The 19,690-nt window shown below is 37.4% G+C and overlaps 2 protein-coding genes across 2 annotated transcripts in view; one reads left to right on the top strand and one right to left on the bottom strand.

Moving 5' to 3' along the window:
* Sfl (N-deacetylase and N-sulfotransferase sfl) overlaps positions 1-2,958 on the bottom strand; it is a 193,688-nt gene extending 190,730 nt beyond the window's left edge. The window contains exons 1-2 of the mRNA XM_083048112.1: positions 2,675-2,958; positions 2,499-2,542 (exon numbers count right to left, since the gene is read on the bottom strand). The gene's annotated coding sequence lies outside the window, so the exon portion shown is untranslated. The remainder of the gene's footprint in view (positions 1-2,498; positions 2,543-2,674) is intronic.
* LOC145941500 (uncharacterized) overlaps positions 1-19,690 on the top strand; it is a 138,536-nt gene that overhangs the window by 97,031 nt on the left and 21,815 nt on the right. Inside the window, exon 7 of the mRNA XM_083047610.1 lies at positions 11,646-11,723. Within this exon, the coding sequence (XP_082903736.1) occupies positions 11,646-11,723 (78 nt within the window). The remainder of the gene's footprint in view (positions 1-11,645; positions 11,724-19,690) is intronic.

The following is a 19,690-nucleotide window of genomic DNA, read 5'->3' as shown; positions in this document are numbered from 1 at the left end:
GCAACCGGAGCTACCGATTCCGCAGTAATTAACGTTGACTGGCTCCGGACACGCGTGTCGTTCGTTCACGCGATAACATCCACATGCGAGCTCTCTCTTTCTCTCGACCTCTCTCTATTTCTTTCTCTCTCTACCTCTCTCTGTACTTTTTTTTATCACGGAAGCGCCGCAGAAACAGAAGCGTCAGTGCGCTTATTTCCGTCAGCCTGTCTGCGCCTGTTTGTGGTGCACTAAAGGGGCTGCGTTTGATTAAAGAAGAGTCTCGCGGGGTTTCTTTGTGAATTAGGTAGTGTATTGTCGCTCGAGCAATGACAGGATCCCGATGAACGGAAGAAGAGACAAAGAGACCAAAGAAAAATCTTTGGATGAAAATTTACGGATACGTTATTTCGACATAGTTTTCTCGTAGTAATACGCGCAGCTGCAAATCTGCGCTGCTATATATAAAACCATTTTGCGTCCGTTATATAATAACGGACAAAATCTCGTAACTAAGTAATCTCTTTAATGTTGCTAGTATATATAATTTTGACAGAAAAATTTATCTTTTTAATTTGAGTTATATAATGAATGTTTTATTACATCGCGCGTAATTACATTGCTCATCAAGGTATGAAATAGTGTTTTCAATAGGGGAATTTTGAAATTAATTATTTTCGCGTTAATTATTATAGTAAAATAATTTCACGTCGACGTTGTACACGTTGTGTAACAACATTTGTCTAAAATAATCATGTGATATAGATTGATATTATTATGCAATGTGCATAAATTACTAAATGTGCCGATGAATGCGTCGTATATGCACGTTCAACGCAATCTAGCACAATCGAGTTTGACGTCATCTGCCAGCCGTCTCGAGACAATGCGCATCACTTTATGTCAAGAGAGAGTCAGCGAATTTTGAGCTGGATTAATCAGTAGTAACATCGCGAAACTGTTTATTATCATGATTATTACTGTCAGTATCCTGTATGTGACAAGGACTCCTCTAACTTACATATAAATTCAATAATTAAATTTAATCCCTAACTTAACCATATATATTACAAAATATATTTTCTTTTGTAATGACAAAATAGAATATGCTCGATAAGTTCTTCAAAATTATATATTTATTAAAATTATTAGATTTATGCAGAATTTAATAGAATGTAAACCTCTCGTATTCTTTGCTAAATAAAGTCGCACTTATTTCAACTGCAGTAAGAGGTCACAAACTGCACGAAAAAGGGAACTAAACAAACTGGAATTGCCAGACGATGAAAGTTAACGAGTAGCGCGGTCAGGGTGGCTATAAAAATTCATAGCAGATTATAGTTGTATGCGAGAAGACTCGTTGACATCGTTCGCGATAATTTCATTTACACTGACGTACAAATTCCAGCGAGCACATAGTAAAACTGCCTGTCCCCGCGGCATAATCTCGGCGCGTGAAGTGAAACTTACACGGGCGTGTCTTGTAGCCTCCACGCGAGTAATGCGTATCATTCGTGAAGCGAAAAGTTTAAAGCGGCGGTATTAAGGATCCCACATATTACCACGCAGCGCGTTTCAAACTACTTATTAGTTTAAATTACTGACGCGACATGTCATGAAAGCATTTAAAGCACGAGAGCATGCGAGCATTTACGAGCTTAATAAGTATTAGAGTATAATAAGTATTAGAGTCCGAATGGTCTTCACTACAAAACAATTTCCCTTTCTAAAAAAGGCATGTTAAGTCGATTCTCGCAAATAATGTTGCCTCTCTTCCGCGATGCTGATTGGCTGTTTCGATTAGCGTTATGTGTTATATTCATAGTAGGCTGTCATTGCAAGGGTTAGCAGTTTGACAGTTTGTTCAAAATAAAATTAAATAAAATAATAATATGTTTTATATAATATGTTATAATACTTTAAACCCGATTAATATTTTTGACAGTTATCAGCTGATTTCTGTCAAAAAATATTAATCGAATTTAAAGTATTATAACATATTATTTACATCTTATTACTATTTAATATTTTTAACATATTATTTTAAAATTTAATTAACAAATTAACGCTTTATTAATATTTTTTACAGACATCAGCTGATTAAATCGTTAATTTGCTAATTAAATTTTAAAATAATAATATGTAAAAAATATTAAAATTGTAATATGTTGTAAATAATATATTATAATACCTTATCTGCGATTAATATTTTTTGACAGAAATCAGCTGATAACTATCAAAAATATTAATCGAGAGAGTTTAAAGTATTATAATAACATATTATTTAAAACATATTATTTTATTTTATTTTATTTTATTTTGAACAAACTGTCAAACTACTAACTTTCGCGACAACCTCTCGATGCTACGAATATAACGCACAATGCGAATCGAGACAATCAATAAGCATCGCGGAAAAGATGTAACAATATTGCGAGAATGAACTTAACATGCATTTTTAAGAGAGGGATGTTATAATATTTTCTTATTTCAATTGAAATAAATAATTTCTCACTCACCGGTCCGTGCAATAGCGGAATTGTAGTATACAGCACACATTGATCTGAAAACAAAATATTCAAATTATGTATATACATGTGTGGGGAGGGGGGGGGGGTATGTGTGTGTACAGGTGTTTTGAAAGTCTGGAAATGATCGAATATCTCAATGTAGTTTAGAAAAAAATAGGTTTTACCTCACAGTTGCCCCGTTGTCGCCCGATGCCTCCCCGGGCCTCCTCCTCCTCTCTTAGCTCATGGTAGCACTCACGACACTCGCGAAAACACGAATAATTACGATCGCCCGATACTTTACACGGCACTCCCGACACGCGAAACTTTACACGGCACTTCCGACGCGACGCGTGAGACACACGCGTATTTCGCGCATTGCACTTGCAATGAGAAAAAGCGATGCGAAAACTACAATCGCACGAATCAACGTCCGTTCGACACTCGAGAATTCGCAGTCAAATTTGCGCGCAGCTTATCAGCAATGCTACCTGTAACAAATAAAATAAAATAAAACATTACTATTTTAATTTTTATAACATATTATTTTAAAATTTAATTAACAAATTTTCGCTTTATTAATATTTTTTGACAGAAATCAGCTGATTAAAGCGTTAATTTGCTAATTAATATGTAATATAAATAATATGTTATCAAAATTAAAATAATAATATGTTTTAAATAATATGTTATAATATTTTTGACAGTTATCAGCTGATTTCTGTCAAAAAAATATTAATCAAGAATAAGGTATTATAATTAACATATTATTTTCAACTACATATTACTAATTTAATTTCTTACCATATTATTATTTAAAAATTTTAATTAATTAGCAAATTAACGCTTTAATCAGCTGATTTCTGTGAAAAAACATTTTAATCGAGTTTAAACAAACTAGGTATATTATTTTTTTTAAATATCATTTTTTTAAATATAAAATTGAAGAATGGCGCGCGCTACGCGCGCTTGTGTTGTTCTAGTATAAAAAAAAGAACGAGTAGTTCAATTTATATCCCTAAAATGGATGCTCTTTTATTTTTTAATTAATTCTCTAAGACTTTATCGAATAAGAAATATTGTTGTGGTAGATACATTTACAGCTTGAATGATAACTAAACAGTACACTAAGTAAAAATTATATTCGTTTAGATTGCACGAGCAGTAAAAGATTAAAATTTTAAATTCGGTAATGGAACTACATTACAATGCATAGGTACATTTACGTTAACCCATTAATAACGCTAGAAATTTGGCTCGCAAAATGGTAAAATGCATTTAGGACGGGATAATATAGTCAATTCCATTATTTAAAAAGTTAAAAAGTTCAGGTTGTAATTTAAATGTCACGGCATTTTAGTAATGCCGAGTTGAATATTTTACTATTTAATTATATTTATAGATTATATTATATAACATCCGCAACGAAAATGACAGATAAAGAATATTACCGAACTTTTGAGGAAAAAAAGCTTTCTGCCATTAAATCAATATTATTCTTCAATTGCATTTACATATTTCCCAGAACAATTTAATTGCAGCATCTTGTTCTTTCGAGAGATGATATGAAAGCGATACGTGACATCCATATCTCGGTGGATTTGCGCCGCGATAGAAAGAGCACTGTGGTTTATATACACGGCCTACTTCGTGGCTGGCTCGTATTCAAAAGCAAAACTAGCTTGAAAGCCCAGCGACCATTAGACGGATCTCGGCGGAGACCTAAACCGCGATTGCGTCTCTCTTTCTCTCTCCAAAATTATTCGTATAAACTAATCCTCTTCAAAGAAGGACAAATCTGGCAAAACTGCATCAGTCACTGCGTAGTTGCACGACCATCGTTATCATCGACATAATAGCTTCCCTGTAATTTTACGCGCGCGACCACGCTTTTAATTTACTACCCTGCAAAAACTTTTTTTTTCTACCACATCTGGTCGCGCGTTACTTTTATCCATCCTCTCTCTTTCTCTCTCGCTCCTTTCATCCTAACTCCCGGCTACCATAATCATCTGCCGCCTCTTCCGAGCGAATACGCCGCGGGATTAATTCAGCCCGTTTTATTGCGCGGGTCTTGTAGCATTTACTTTCGCGCGAAGGTTGCCAGAATTTGTCCTCTTGTCTTTTCGCACAATGCACCACACATTCGGGAAGCATAATCGTCCACCAGCGGGTCATTCGAATTCTATGTTCCTTGAATAGGGCGAATTACATCGCGAATGGAAATCGTATCTTCTCGGTCCGCGAGAATGCGGTCGCAAATGTGTGGCCCAATAAAGTACAAACGATAAGATATATTTTGGGAAAGTATCCGATAGTAAATATACATATATTGCAATTCTACCTCGAGTATAATTCTAGCGATAAAACGTGATAAGAATAATAGAGAACCATTTTTTCCAGTACTTAATGATAAATGAGAGACTCCTTAATTAAATCGTCGTTGATGTCTCATAAATGTCATCTCACAGAGATTTAATGAAAATGTGCTCTACAAAATATTAGTTGCTATTCTAAAATAACAGACTCGCTGAAGAAGGATGTTACAAATAAAAAAGACATATATTTAATACCAGATACACTTGTCATTCTTGTTATATATATAACAGGAAAATATATTTGATAATATTTCATGCGATAGCTCCTAACAAAAAAAAAGACAATTGATCAAATTATCAGGATATTGACTTGTTGAAACGCTAAACGGGCCTCGTTCATATCCGAATCAATAATGCAACCGGATATCATATATCGCGGATATTGCAAGACTCACATATATCGCTCGACTTTATGCATATTTTTCGAGAAACGAGTCCTGTTGAGGGCGCGCGCGTTACGTCCGTCCAATTGCCGTGGGGCATTTTTTACCCCGGCACGAGGGGGTTCGCTCCGTGGGCGAAGGTAGGAAGGAGGAGCCAGGGACGAAGTCCCCGAAGCAGCAGCAGAGAAAATTGGATCGCGGCATCGCGGCGTCGACGGCAGAGAGAGAGAGAGAGAGAGAGAGAGAGAGAGTCCCCTCTCCCCAAAACGATTGCACCGACCGACGTCGGGAGCCATCGCCAGCTTTATTTCAACATTTTGCCGCGTTATTTTATTTAACGCGCGTCCGACTCTCCTGCGATTGAATTATTCAAATTCCGTTCTCCATTCTTTCTCCGCTCGTCGCAACCCCCTCTCTCTCCCTCTTTTCCACCCTCTCGTCCGCAACGTCTCTCTATCCGGAGATTTTCACCCCCTGACAATTTCCCACCGCGTTTTCTACTTCGCTGCTGCTGTCTATACAGCAGGAGTCACATACGGAGTAAAAGGCCCAGTAATAGCACCGGGGCTCACCGCAGTTCCGACAAATGCAACATCCGAACGTTACCGTTCCGAATGGACGCGTTTGAGCGAAAACCGTTGTAGCCGTATGCGGTATGTAAAACCGTCGATAAACTTTTTGATGATTTGTGTTGTTGTTGTTGTTGTTGTGTTGTTGTTGGGAATGTTACAGCATCGCGATATCGCGCCGAGATTAAACCTAAGATTAACCGCGCGAGATAGCGCGATACACGTATACTCTGCAAATTTTATTTATTTATTTAATACGCTCCCCCCAAAATTTCCGACTATTATATACATGTTTACTTTATCACTCTCTCTCTCTCTCTCTCTCTCGACAAACGGTCCAACCGTAGCTTGTATAATTTTCATTTTCAAATATTAATATTATATATTTTAACTGTAATAATAATTAATTTTTGATTAATCACATTAAAATAATGGCAAACGTATTAAGTGCAATGGCATATTAAAATTAATATAAAATTAACAGGCTGCAATCGCTGGCAGCACAATTATTAATTATCAAGATAAAATCGCTCTTTTTGAAATCTACTTTTTATTTTTCTTGATTCTCTTTGCGATTCGGAGAAGAAATGTGTCTTTCTCAATCATTATACTCTTCATTTGCTAAGTTTTTTTTATTATTTTGCACATACATATATAAAACGTATTAATTTCTCTTACAAAAACACACTATATATTCCGAACATGAGTTTATTGCATTCTTCGGAAGTGCTGAAAGCTGTATATTACTACCCCGCTCTTTCCAGGGATTTCCGTTCTCGCGGCGACACCCCGGTGAAATGTATCGATATTTGCTACAACCCCATGGAAACAGAAAAAAAGTTTCGGCCACACACAGCATCGACAAATCACAATGCCGGTTACCAATCGCTAACGCTGTGCATTCGCCGGTAAAACTAGATGAATGAACGGCTCGTTGCACCCCCCGCATCCTTTTCGTAGAGGAGAAAAAGAAGGACGGGAGATGATCGGAGGGATAGGCTCGCGCAGAAGAGTAGACTGTACCGTCGTAAAAAATCATACATTTTCTCTGGATACGCGGAACGAATCGTTAGTCATAACGAACCGTCCCGTGGAAGTTTCCCTATGCGCGAATCCGTATCTGTGTAAATGTTGATTTGTACATGCGTGCGTTATACGAGAGACCGATGTATATAGGAGCGCGTGCGATAGAAGGGGTTGAATGCTGCACAGAGAGAGTTTCTCCCTCTCTCTATCTCCCTCTCTGGATATGCAATACGAATGCGGCTGTATGCGATTCGTATTCGGGCGCGTTTCGACCGTATGTACTAAATTGTATGCACTTTACGCGATATATATGCGAGAAGAGGAGAGAAAGCTGATGCACCTGCTACCCCGTACTTGCTCACGCACGTGCATTATTTTCGACTGGCCGATATGTTGCAAAAATTCGCGCGCGCTTTTATGTATCCGTGCGTGGTATATGGAATGAGTGTATAGCATCATCATGAAAATTAGGTATCGCAGCTACAGCTTGTGCATAACCCACTTCGCCCTGTCCACCCATCTGGACGATACATCAATTTTTCGTAATTCACCCGGGCTTTAATCGCTCGACGGTAATTTCGGTGCGCGCGAGAGGGTTGAGGGGGATGGACCTGCATAAAAAGGCGCTAGTCAAAATTGAAATTTCGCAGTGCATTAGCGGGGGATCGATACCCAATTACGAAAGCCGGGGCTATACACGTGTATATCCGGTTGGAGACGTGATTAGATCGCTTTCTATATCGCGCTTGATCATCATAGATGTATGCACAGGTGTGATAATATCGCATATATCACGCATATGCATATCGTATATAGTACTGATTATACATATATACATATCTACATACATATATGTACATATATACAATAAATATTTTACTTAATATATATTTGATTTTAATGATTTTCAATATAGATAATCTTAACAATGTACGGGAGAGAAAAATATATATATATATTCTCGCACACTGGCGGAGGGGGAGGGGGAGTTAAACCCCCCCCCCTTGCAAATTAAAAGAAACAGTTTTACTGAATTTGTTAAAAAAATATAAATAAAGAAAAACAAACATTAAAGAGCTATCGACGTCAGAATCCCCTAGTGTATATATATAAGCACTAGCGGATCCTGACGTCGATAATGGGGGGGAGTTTGCAAAATTATTTTATTTAATATTTTTGGTTTCATGATTAGCTTTTATTCCAGGATCAACGACATCGATAGCTCTTTAATGTTTGTTTTTCTTTATTTATATTTTTTAAATAAATTCAGCAAAACTGTTTCTTTTAATTTGCAGGGGGGGAGGGTTAACCCCCCCCCCCTGGATCCGCCAGTGTATATATATATATATATATATAAAAAATTTCTCGCCTAATTATTTTCATGCAACGAAATTATCTCATCAATTCGTTCTATGTCTGACTTAATCTAAACTTAACTCCTTGAACGCGTAATGAGTATAATTTCCAGTGTATCTTATACTTTTATATATATATATATTTTTTATATATATATAATATATATAATATATATATATATATATATAAGTATAAGATACACTGGAAATTATACTCATTACGCACTCAAGGAGTTAAGTTTAGATGAAGTCAGACATAGGACGAAATGATGAGATAATTTCGTTGCACGAAAATAATTAGGCGAAATTCTTTATATCTATATAATATATACAATATATATGTATAAGATACACTGGAAATTATACTCATTATGCACTCAAGGAGTTAAGTTTAGATTAAGTCAGACATAGGACGAAATGATGAGATAATTTCTTTGCACGAAAATAATTAGGCGAAATTCTTTATATCTATATAATATATACAATATGTATGTATAAGATACACTGGAAATTATACTCATCACGCATTCAAGGAGTTAAGTTTAGATTAAGTCAGACATAGGACGAAATGATGAGATAATTTCTTTGCACGAAAATAATTAGGCGAAATTCTTTATATCTATATAATATATACAATATGTATGTATAAGATACACTGGAAATTATACTCATCACGCATTCAAGGAGTTAAGTTTAGATTAAGTCAGACATAGGACGAAATGATGAGATAATTTCTTTGCACGAAAATAATTAGGCGAAATTCTTTATATCTATATAATATATACAATATGTATGTATAAGATACACTGGAAATTATACTCATCACGCATTCAAGGAGTTAAGTTTAGATTAAGTCAGACATAGGACGAAATGATGAGATAATTTCTTTGCACGAAAATAATTAGGCGAAATTCTTTATATCTATATAATATATACAATATGTATGTATAAGATACACTGGAAATTATACTCATCACGCATTCAAGGAGTTAAGTTTAGATTAAGTCAGACATAGGACGAAATGATGAGATAATTTCTTTGCACGAAAATAATTAGGCGAAATTCTTTATATCTATATAATATATACAATATGTATGTATAAGATACACTGGAAATTATACTTATCACGCATTCAAGGAGTTAAGTTTAGATTAAGTCAGACATAGGACGAAATGATGAGATAATTTCTTTGCACGAAAATAATTAGGCGAGAAATTCTTCATATCTATATAATATATATATATATATATATACATATATATATATACACACACACTGGCGGATCCTGGGGGGAGGTTAACCCCCTCCCGCAAATTAAAAGAAACAATTTTGCTGAATTTGTTTAAAAAATATAAATAAAGAAAAACAAACATTAAAAAGCTATCGACGTCGTTGATCCTGGAATAAAAGCTAATCATCAAACCAAAAATATTAAATAAAATAATTTTGCAACCCCCCCCCCTCCCCATTATCGTCAGGATCCGCTAGTGTTCTCGCATATATGTAATTAACATAGGATAACAAAATATTCAATACGAGTTCACATCTTTTCGTCTTTCGATAAATTTTTTATTTTTATACAAAATGCAATATGTATATCGAGTATGATGCAAATATGATCTTATTGAAGATCGTTAAAATCGGATAGAATAAAATGTTTAGTGTCAATAAAAACCTATCCTGTGAAATTCTTGGAAGAAATATTTTTCCGTCCTCGAAGGTCCGTCCTTCGAGAAAACGTACGAAGCACAAGCGAGCGCTTTATACTTCGCGGATGATGCGTTTCGCGCTCGTTCCGCAGAGTTGGCCAGACCAACAATGACGACGCGGGGATTTGTGATTCAAATGCGGTCGGGACGAGGAGGACAGGGGGGAGGGATACAGGACGGGAGAAGATTTCTGTCACTCCGGAAGCCACTCACGAGCCGTACCGCAACGGGCGAAAGAGCCCGGTGGAACTCACTTGCCATTCTCAGCGCTGACGGCTGCACAACAGTCGGGCTCGTTCTCTCTTTCTTTCCGTATCTCCCATTTCCTCTCTTTCGCTAACCCCTGTCGCCTCTCATTTTCCAACCCCCAGTCGACCGTCACGGCTTCTGCGGTGCACCGACATCGCGATCCGGCTGCGTGCCCGTGAAACGCGCGCTTGCGACATCGCGCTTCACCTATGTCAGCGCATACGTCAGCGGGGTCGTATTTGTATTACGTGTTATGCTATGGTTGCGGTACCTCCCTTGATCCCGATATCGTCGGCTCTCTCTCTCACACATACTCAATTTCGGTCTCTTTTGCTTTCTCGTTTTGCGGTTGGACCTGGTCCGGCTTTGATCCCAAACGGACAATGCGGCCGACAGCGGTACAGAAATGTTCGAAAGCGTGTGTGACAACGCTCTGTCACGAAGAAACACGTCGTTAAATTGAGTATTATGTTATGCACAAACGCAAAAGTCACTGCTGCAGAATGCGCTTGAGAGAACTTGAAATTTAATGCCTGAAGCATTCCAATGTACGCTCTTTTTCTTGCAACACGATCTTAACTTTAAACACTATATATATCTGTTATTTTTCTTATGAAGAAAGATGTAGAAAATATTTATAATTAAATGTCAGTCCGTTCCTATATCGCGCGTTTAATAATAGAAAAAATGATACTAAAAATCTATTTTCTTTAAAAGTAATATAAAAGTTTTTATAATTAATTATAAGACTCATCATATGCACAGAGATGTCATTTATCCATGCACGATGTGCACGATAACATGCCAAAGAGACTTTTCTTGATAAAAAATTCGTGTCTCGAATAGAAGCATATGCTATGACATTACATAAGGAATATATTGTCTTTGATAAGGACTTAACTGAAACACATTGACTTAGTATAATTGCAATGCAAATGATATTGACCGCTAATAGTATAATGCTCAAAGCACATAAAAATGTACTCTGTAACAGTTATATAAATTAACATAATAATATTCTCTATATATCATTTAATTTAAAATAATTGTGTTAATTTAAAATGTGTGTAAATATCATGCAATTAAAAACTAAATTGATATATTAATATTTCCACCTTTGTGAAAGAAATAAAATATTAATTAAGCTATAAAAGTATGCAGAATTGAAGATAAACACTGATATAAAATTAAATACTGATATAAACGGTAGTAATCTAGAATTAATGCAGAGTCTACATTATTCCTAAAAGCGAGATATCTAAAGCAATAATGTTCAGAATATACATTTGCCTAGCAAGCACATGATGAACAAAAATATAAAAACATTAATTAGTTTTAAAATATTTTACACGAGAGTCTAATTTTCTAATTGTTAAAAATATTTATCTGTTTGACGAAAAGCAGGTGAGTATTTATAATAAAAAGTAAAAGAAGTAAAATTTTTGTGTGAGAGTTAATTTTAATTATGTCTTAAATTTTTGTTGCAGATATTAAAAGGCGTTTCGGAAGTATGAAAATAATGCGTGAGGCTGGAAAGTCGAGAAACTCCGGATCTAAATCTAAAGGTAATCTCGAAAATATCTACATTCACAGGCATTATTTAACGGAGCGTGAACAGTGCGCCTCGCAAGCTGCATAACATGCTACCGTTTAATATTAATGAAAATTATTTGCATAAATTTAACGACACACTCGGACCAATGTACCAAGCCCTAGTTAATATATAACTCTGTCGGTTTTTGCCCGAAGTGAAACATTCTCTTCCGACTGAGCCGTATGTACCGTTATAACGGCGGCCCCTAATGGTCCCATCGTAATAATAATTAAACGAAAGTTAAATGAGAAATCTCAAATTTCACGCATAACGCATACCTGACGATAACGCAAAGTTGTCGGCTATCGTCGGGACATAGAACGGCCACGAAACTAGTTTCGAAGCTGTCACGCGGTTTGTGCCCGCGGGTCAATTTCCGTACGCTCTCTTCATCACCACGAAAATATCGCGAAATTAATATTCATTTCTCGATGCGATCTAAATTCTGGATGTTCCCTGTGTAATCCGACAAAAAAATAATACTTTTTTTTCAACAAATTTATTTCTAGTAGGCTATTCTAATTTGCTGGCAAAATTAATAATTAACTTGTTTGTTAAATTGTTAGTTCTTCCATATAAATATTTTTATTTAAATATCTTTGTTCTTCATTAAAACTTTCATCGAGTCAGTTTCAAAATATAGTTTCAAAAATTTTACTATGGAAGAAATATTAATTTCTTTTGGAGGAAAAAAAACAGTAAGAAATATGTTTTTTTCTTGATTGTGAAGAATAAATTTTAATTCAACTTCAAGCTAATTTATCTGGTCATTACTATTCATCTAATTACTTTTGCTTGCCTTTTCAACAAAATGATGGCGACAAATAAATAAAGCATCCATTATATTGTTTGTTCTAATGAAACTCGTATAGAGGTTTAATTCAAAGAACGTACCAACCGTCTCACACTTTTCCTTGAGTGCTAATTTAAAAAAAGGGGTGAAAGTAATGAAGCGTCGCGGGACCATTTTGCGTTATTAATGGCCACTTCGTCACGACGGTAATTTTCCCTCCACCCACAGACACCCACCTTTTTCCTGTGAGGTACCACTCTACATATTGCAAGAGTTTCATTAAATCGTGCGACTAACTGCTGCGTGACCGAGTTTTTAAATTCATCTTCCTCTTCGCTCACCGGGCAAGGAGATGCGGGCTGTAATTCGCGTAAATGATATTTGAAAATAATTGGATTATTTCCATCGACAACGGCCGGAGATTTATCTTTGTGCCAATTTTACTTTGACATACGATAGGCCTTTTTATTTTTATTTTTTATATAGGCATTTTATATTACAAAGCTACATCGCATAAAATTTTATTTAACTTGGATATTCGAAACCTATGAAATGTAATATACGTATGTCCGCGTTTTCGACACAGTATTAATGAACAACCTCGGATGAGCAAATTTTCGGAATTTCCGATTCGCACAAAAAATGACAGAAAAGATTCTGACGACCAAATGTGATATCCACCAGGGTTTTCCTCCACCAGAACTCAACGGCCTTTGTTTTTTGTCGTTAGCGCTTGTTTGTTCGTAGCTCAGCAGCGAACCAACCGGTTAGTTCGATGCTGCAACTGCGCGATCTCTTGTCGCGAAAAAAAAAGCCGTTGTCACGTCCCGTTCGCAATTTTCCTCTCCAAGCGCATTGGCCGGTTACGTGCTCTGGAGCTTACGAGTACACAAGCCGATTTGAGCTGTGCCGACATGCGCGTGTGTGAGCGCAGAAACTAAGCGAGGCTTTGGCAGAGGATGAATGGCTCTATCAGTCCATATCCCATTTTGATAATTGTGAAGAAAAGCCCTGATCGCTTCTGTTGTCTTTTATTGAATTTGTATCATCGTTTCGCGCGCTTCCAAGTCGGTGCTAAGCTTAACAGAATGCAATGGCGTCCTATTATTACAACGTAAAATATTTTTTTTCAAGTCAAATTACACACTAGAGTCAGATCACATTGTTTTTTAGAATTTTGACCATCACATTAATTCGTATATCATTATTTATATGTACATATATCATTTTGTTTTTTTTTCCTATTTTGTTCGTGTGCATATATATTTAGTAAATAAGCGACAACAGTATAACGAAATGTTATCGTCGCAGTAAATTTAATTAAATGCAAACATAGCCAAATACCTGTTTGCTGATTGGATGATTTTTTAATTAGCTTATGTCACGAATAGAATTCGTAACATGGATAAAAGTAGAATTTAACATATTTTTATGGTTTTATTGGCATAACGAGATTACGCGAGATTTTGCATGCGACGATATATCGATTATATCAATACAAATGAAATAAAACGCGACGATACACCGATATTCAAATTTCGCAACAGCGTCAATCCCCGAAATTTTGTCATAGAAATTGTGCAGCAGTTGTCATCGCGATTTGCTCGGTCACGAATTCGACGGGGTTATTATTTCAAAACACGTAATGTTCTGGATGTTCGGACGCGGGGATTGACGAATATTTGACGTGGCGAGCATTCGATTCGATTGCATTTAAAGTGCTTAATTCAGTCGCTCGAAGAGGATGATCGGGGCTTGCGAGATCATATGATCAAGGACGTAAAATATCCATATATCTACTCATCGGCAGAATTTGCCGGAATTTAGCGTTACGGCGTCACTTTAGGATAGAGACGTAAAAGTAGGTGAGGCATAAAATTTTTATGCTGGTCTAAGAAAAAAATGTGCCCATAAAAAAATATACAAGGCATAAAACACGAGGCACAATGAACGACAGAAATTACTATGTATCCGTAGCACGCTAATAAAGTTTAATATGATTATAAATAAACGTAATATAAGATGACAATATAATTTCAATTAAAATTTTCACGAAACCGTTTTCCAGCTATCATTAAAATTCTGGTTGTAACTAGATTTAATTTCGCATATCGTGTATCGTAGTTTTTCTATCTCTCTCTCGAAATAATATAAAAACACATAAAGAAATTTAAAAAATGCATTGTCTCTCTCTCAAGTTTATGCTTAACGAGCATTATTGAAGTAATCCAAGATGAAAAATTAATGCTAACGGCAATTATAGACATATTATATCGCAATTCTCCGATGGGAAATAAAGCGTTATATTGTCGGCGACGATTCTCGAAGAGCGCCATGAACCGTAAAAAAAGCCGAATAAAATGAGGAGCGAGAGATGTAACAAGGGAAACACAGAAATCGTCAGAGCGGAAATAAAACAACCCGTCTTAATCTTCTCTTGAGCATCGCTTCGTAATTACCGTGCAATTAACTGCGGGACAATGAGACTACGTTCTCTTGGAACGATCCGCCGAATGAATTAGACGCTTTATGCACCATCAAATTAGATGAAAACTGTGGAACTATAGATAGAAACGACTCATTAAAAGATTTTAAATTTATTAATTAATTAGTCGCGCGTACCAATATTGATATTATACATTTATGATTTTAATATGCAAAAAGGTGTAGATATTTCACGTTACGCGTCTAGAATTCAGCAAGACTAATAGTTGACCTAGTTTTAAATGCCACTATCTATTATTGCAGCCTTTTATTTAAATTCTTCAACTCCAGATCTCTAAAATTGTAATACTAATTAACGAACCTAATATTCGACCTATTCTATCTTTTAGTTGACGTATGCTATTATTTATTAACGCTGACTGATATAGATGAGCTAGCGTGACTACTGGCTGACCATACTGCGCAATAACTACTGCGAAATTGCAATGACTCTGTTGATCATGTTCGAACGCGAATAAATCTATGTAGATAGTAGTTGGAAGCAATACACTAATAATGTTACAAATGTATGTAATGTATATAACAATCTGTAATCAATAAGAGACACAATGGGGTCAGCGCGATATATAATTAATTAATTTTCCGTGATGGATATGAATGATTATTTTACAATTTTCGCTTATTTAGTCAGCGAAAATAGATACAAATTGCGCAATAACAAATGAGATGTATCGCATTAGAACACAATTCCGATGGGAAATAAAACGCTATATACCCTTTGCGGCTATTCTCGGAAATTCTGTGGAATCGTGAGAAACGAAAAAAAAGGAAGAACGGAAAGTGTAACGAGAAAGAGAGGCACGAAAATCGTCAGAGCGAAAATAAAACAATCCGCTCTGATATTATCCGCAATATTGAGTTACATCGATAATACTATTACGATATTAAATGTGATTTAGTCGTGATTGATAATAACGATTTCTGAACAAAAAGTCGACAAAGTGCAACTGTGTATGTATATCGAGGCTCTATTTTTTTCAACTCGCGAACTAATTTCGCGCGACCCAGTTCCTTAGAAACGACAAGCCCCTCGTACAACACACGCGCTCGCATCACGAGTCGAATATCGAGGCGTTATTTACTCGGCGGTATAAACTTGCGCCTCGCCTAGGTACCGAATTAATAGTGTAACGGTGGAGAGAGTTTATAGTGCGCGCCACATTGTGCGTGTTGCCGCGATTCTCCGTAACGTCGATACGATACGCCGTGAACCATAGGCGAGAGATTTTGCGCTAGTTTTGATTCCGGTTCCGGCTCTCAGAGTCTTACATCATGATCACCACCGCGTCTTCCGCTGTATGTGTCTTCTATCATGGTTGTCTACGCGTTAAATGCTCGCTCCCGCGTGCAAAGTTGCGAGTCGCATAAGTAGTTCATCGGTTGCGGTTGGTAATAATTTCTCGTTGTATGAAACTGAGGCTCTCTCTCGAGGAAAATTCAAAGTTTCAAGCTGGTGATCTTTCGTTACAATGTACTGAATTGAAAATTAGATTAAAACAAAAAATATATGCTACAAGACAAAATTATTATAATAATCGCTAATGCATGGAATTATTAATCCCTGAGCTATTTTAGTAAAATATTCGTTATAAATATTTATAAGAGATTCATTCTCATTTGTCAATGTGTTTTTACAAACGTGCGACGTGTCGTCGATGAAAAGTCTTATTACGGATCACACGAGGCAGCGTGCTTTTGACAATTAAGGTATCTCGTGCGGTTATTGCAATTACGTTAAGACCGTGTGATGCGATACGCGTGGTTAACGAAATAAAGTAGCATAATTAGCGGTGTTGTGGAACGAGGCAAAGCGCGTCGACGAGGCGCGATTGTCATAGCTTTCTCGACGCGTTCACGAGCGCGCTTTCACAACAGTAGCTCTCACAGCAGTAGCGAAAACACCCTAATTACATCGGGCGGCGTTATATATGCGGGAGCACGTTAACCCCCAATTACGGACGTTCCACCGGACGTTGACGTACAAATGCACGTCGGCAACCTAATTTAATTGGTCGATTACGATACTCGTAGTTCCCGACAAACTAACGGCTCTACTACTACTAGCTGGCGTCGGGGCTGACAACGACGCGTCGTTACTACTGAAATGTGTAGGTGGTTTAAGCGACGACGCAGGCCTATGATTTACAGGCAGAGAGGAGGATGCATCGCGGAACGGAGCGAGCATAATGCAATAATATCCCTCGAAAACGGAGGAGTTACGGACCTACTCCCGTAAAACAGACAAATCGCCGCCGACGACGATCGCGGATTCAGCCGCCTCGGCGCCTGGAGCCGCTTTTGCCTATCGGACTCTGTCCGCCATGCTAAATTACCGTCGAAACCGCGTCGCGGTTTAATTGAATCAACGTGGGCCTCGTCATATTTCAAGCGCGAAGCAATTACGGCCATCCGGTGGATGCCGAATCTTGTTACCGCGATTTTTCATTCGCGCTTTCCGCCTCGAAACGTCTCAACGAGACACTCTTTCGACGAAGGAATCAACGATTTCTTAAGATTCATGATTTATTTTAACGTAGATGCGTGTATTATATGGGTTTTTATTGGTAGATTTTTTTAAATTTCAGTTTTGACTCACGAGTCTTTTTTTTCGAAAAACGAACTCATATTCGGCAGGGAAGAAACTCGAGCATTTATCATTGTTTCCGGAGAGAGGCGAGTCTCACCGGGTGCGATATGTACAGAAATAATCTCGCGGTCGCGCCCCTCGACACATTCATACTTTATCGTAAGTATCCGCAACCCGCGCAATCAAGAAAGTGTGACGGTGGCGGGAAATGCTTGCAGATATAAACGAGAATAGGGACGCGGATATATACAAAGCGGAGCGAGGTGAGAGCGAATGCGAGGAAAGGGAAGAGGAGGAAAAGGTTGTGCAGGAAAAGAAGGAGATGCGAGGAGGGAATTTTCCGTAGGATGAGTGCGATGTATCACGAGGTAGTAAATTCAGATAGCCGACTTTTCTCAGGGAAATTATAATTTTCCTTCTCGTAAAAAGAGAAAGAGAGAGAGGGAGAGAGAGAGAGAGAGCGCGACTCCGTGACGCTAATGCGAGCGTACATTAGGCGAGAAAAATAGCCTAGGCTGCGGGGACGAGGGAATTTGTATGAAGGCGAGACCGGCGCGCGGGTTAATCGCCAGGAAAATGGCGACAATGGGCACTGTGGCGTGTATTAAGAATCAACGATGCTGGTGAATCAAGTCCGGGCGATGTCTTCGTTGCGCGTCGAGCAAGGCGTCTATTCTTAATTTAGCTTCATAGTCTAGCTGCGTTTATTGCGGCTTTCTGCAGCAAACGCGCTCTTCGAAAAGTACAATAGAAAACGAGCAAATAATTGAAAAAAAAATTTGTTTAATATATTTTATATTATATTCTCTAGGATAAAATCTAGAATAAAATCTAGTTTAAAAAAAAATTATTTTTTAAAAAATTTAAAGCTCTTGCATATATAACATGCATTCTTATAATAATGATAACCTTGTAGACGGTATCGCAGGATTGTCAATCTGCTCCGAGACTATAAACCGAGATTGTTGGCGATACTTTCGAAACGTAGGTAGATATTGTATACGATGGTTTTCTCATAAAACCGTATGACACGCAGAAGGAAGAGTTAAGCCAATTTGGCTCGAAAAAGTACGTGCTTCGTGGAACGAGAAACATGATCCACTCGGGCTTTAAGTCTCTTTTATGGGATCACCTCGGGCGTTGTAGTCGTTGCTTCGAGCAACCATAAACCTTCATACACGCTCGTTACCCTAGGAACAATAAACCAGCGAAATGATCGGCAAGTAAACGAATTTGTAAGTCCATTTGTTCGATCGATGAAAACGGTGATCCACTTACGACTTGGACGCTTTTACATTGCGCAGCTAAACGAAATTCCCTGCTGTTCGAACATGGAAACATTATTCCCGAGGTTCTACGAGGTTGGTTTATCGCGGTAACGTGAGCATCATTAATCGAACGAGCTACAATGCGTGATGCTACGTGCTATGCGAGGAATCAAGAGTTAGATCATCAGGACCACGTCGGCGGAAATGAGAAATGTTTCGCTGAGATAACCCTCGAACTAATCTATGTCTTTCGAAAACAACCGGTTAAATATCTGTTAGAATTATGATGCATATACATGTATGAAAAATAAAGAATATAAGCGCATAATGGAGATGCGAGCAGCGTTTTATTACTCTGATAACAACTACGCGACGCTATTCTCACATATCGATATACAAGTTTATAAGACTTATATCACGAGGAACAGCTATTAAATAAAATAACACGATAGATCGTATGTAATCTCATATACGTCGTTTTTATATCGTCGCCATGTGGCGCGCCGCGATATGAAAGATCGACAAGAAGAGGTTGCTGCTGTTGAACGAGCACCCTTTACCGAGTTTTCCATCACGGATATAATTTTTGGGCGCTGTGTATCTATACATTGACTTCTTATCTCTTCCGTGCCGACGACCTCGATGCGAGAGAGGTTTCGAGTGAACGTCGCAAAAACTTCATCCCGGGAACACATCAGGAATCTATCAGCATCGACGAGGGACAGCTGACTTTTTGTCCGACCGTCTCGTACATTCGATCCCCGTGGAATTGCGCCGGGAGACTT

This window comes from Prenolepis imparis, unplaced genomic scaffold, assembly GCF_030444845.1.
Source record: "Prenolepis imparis isolate NDT839.2.m4 unplaced genomic scaffold, iyPreImpa1.0 SCAF_10, whole genome shotgun sequence".
Classification (NCBI taxonomy): Eukaryota; Metazoa; Arthropoda; class Insecta; order Hymenoptera; family Formicidae; genus Prenolepis; species Prenolepis imparis.
The sequence above is the reverse complement of the archived record's forward strand: the minus strand, read 5'-3'. Positions and strand labels throughout refer to the sequence as shown.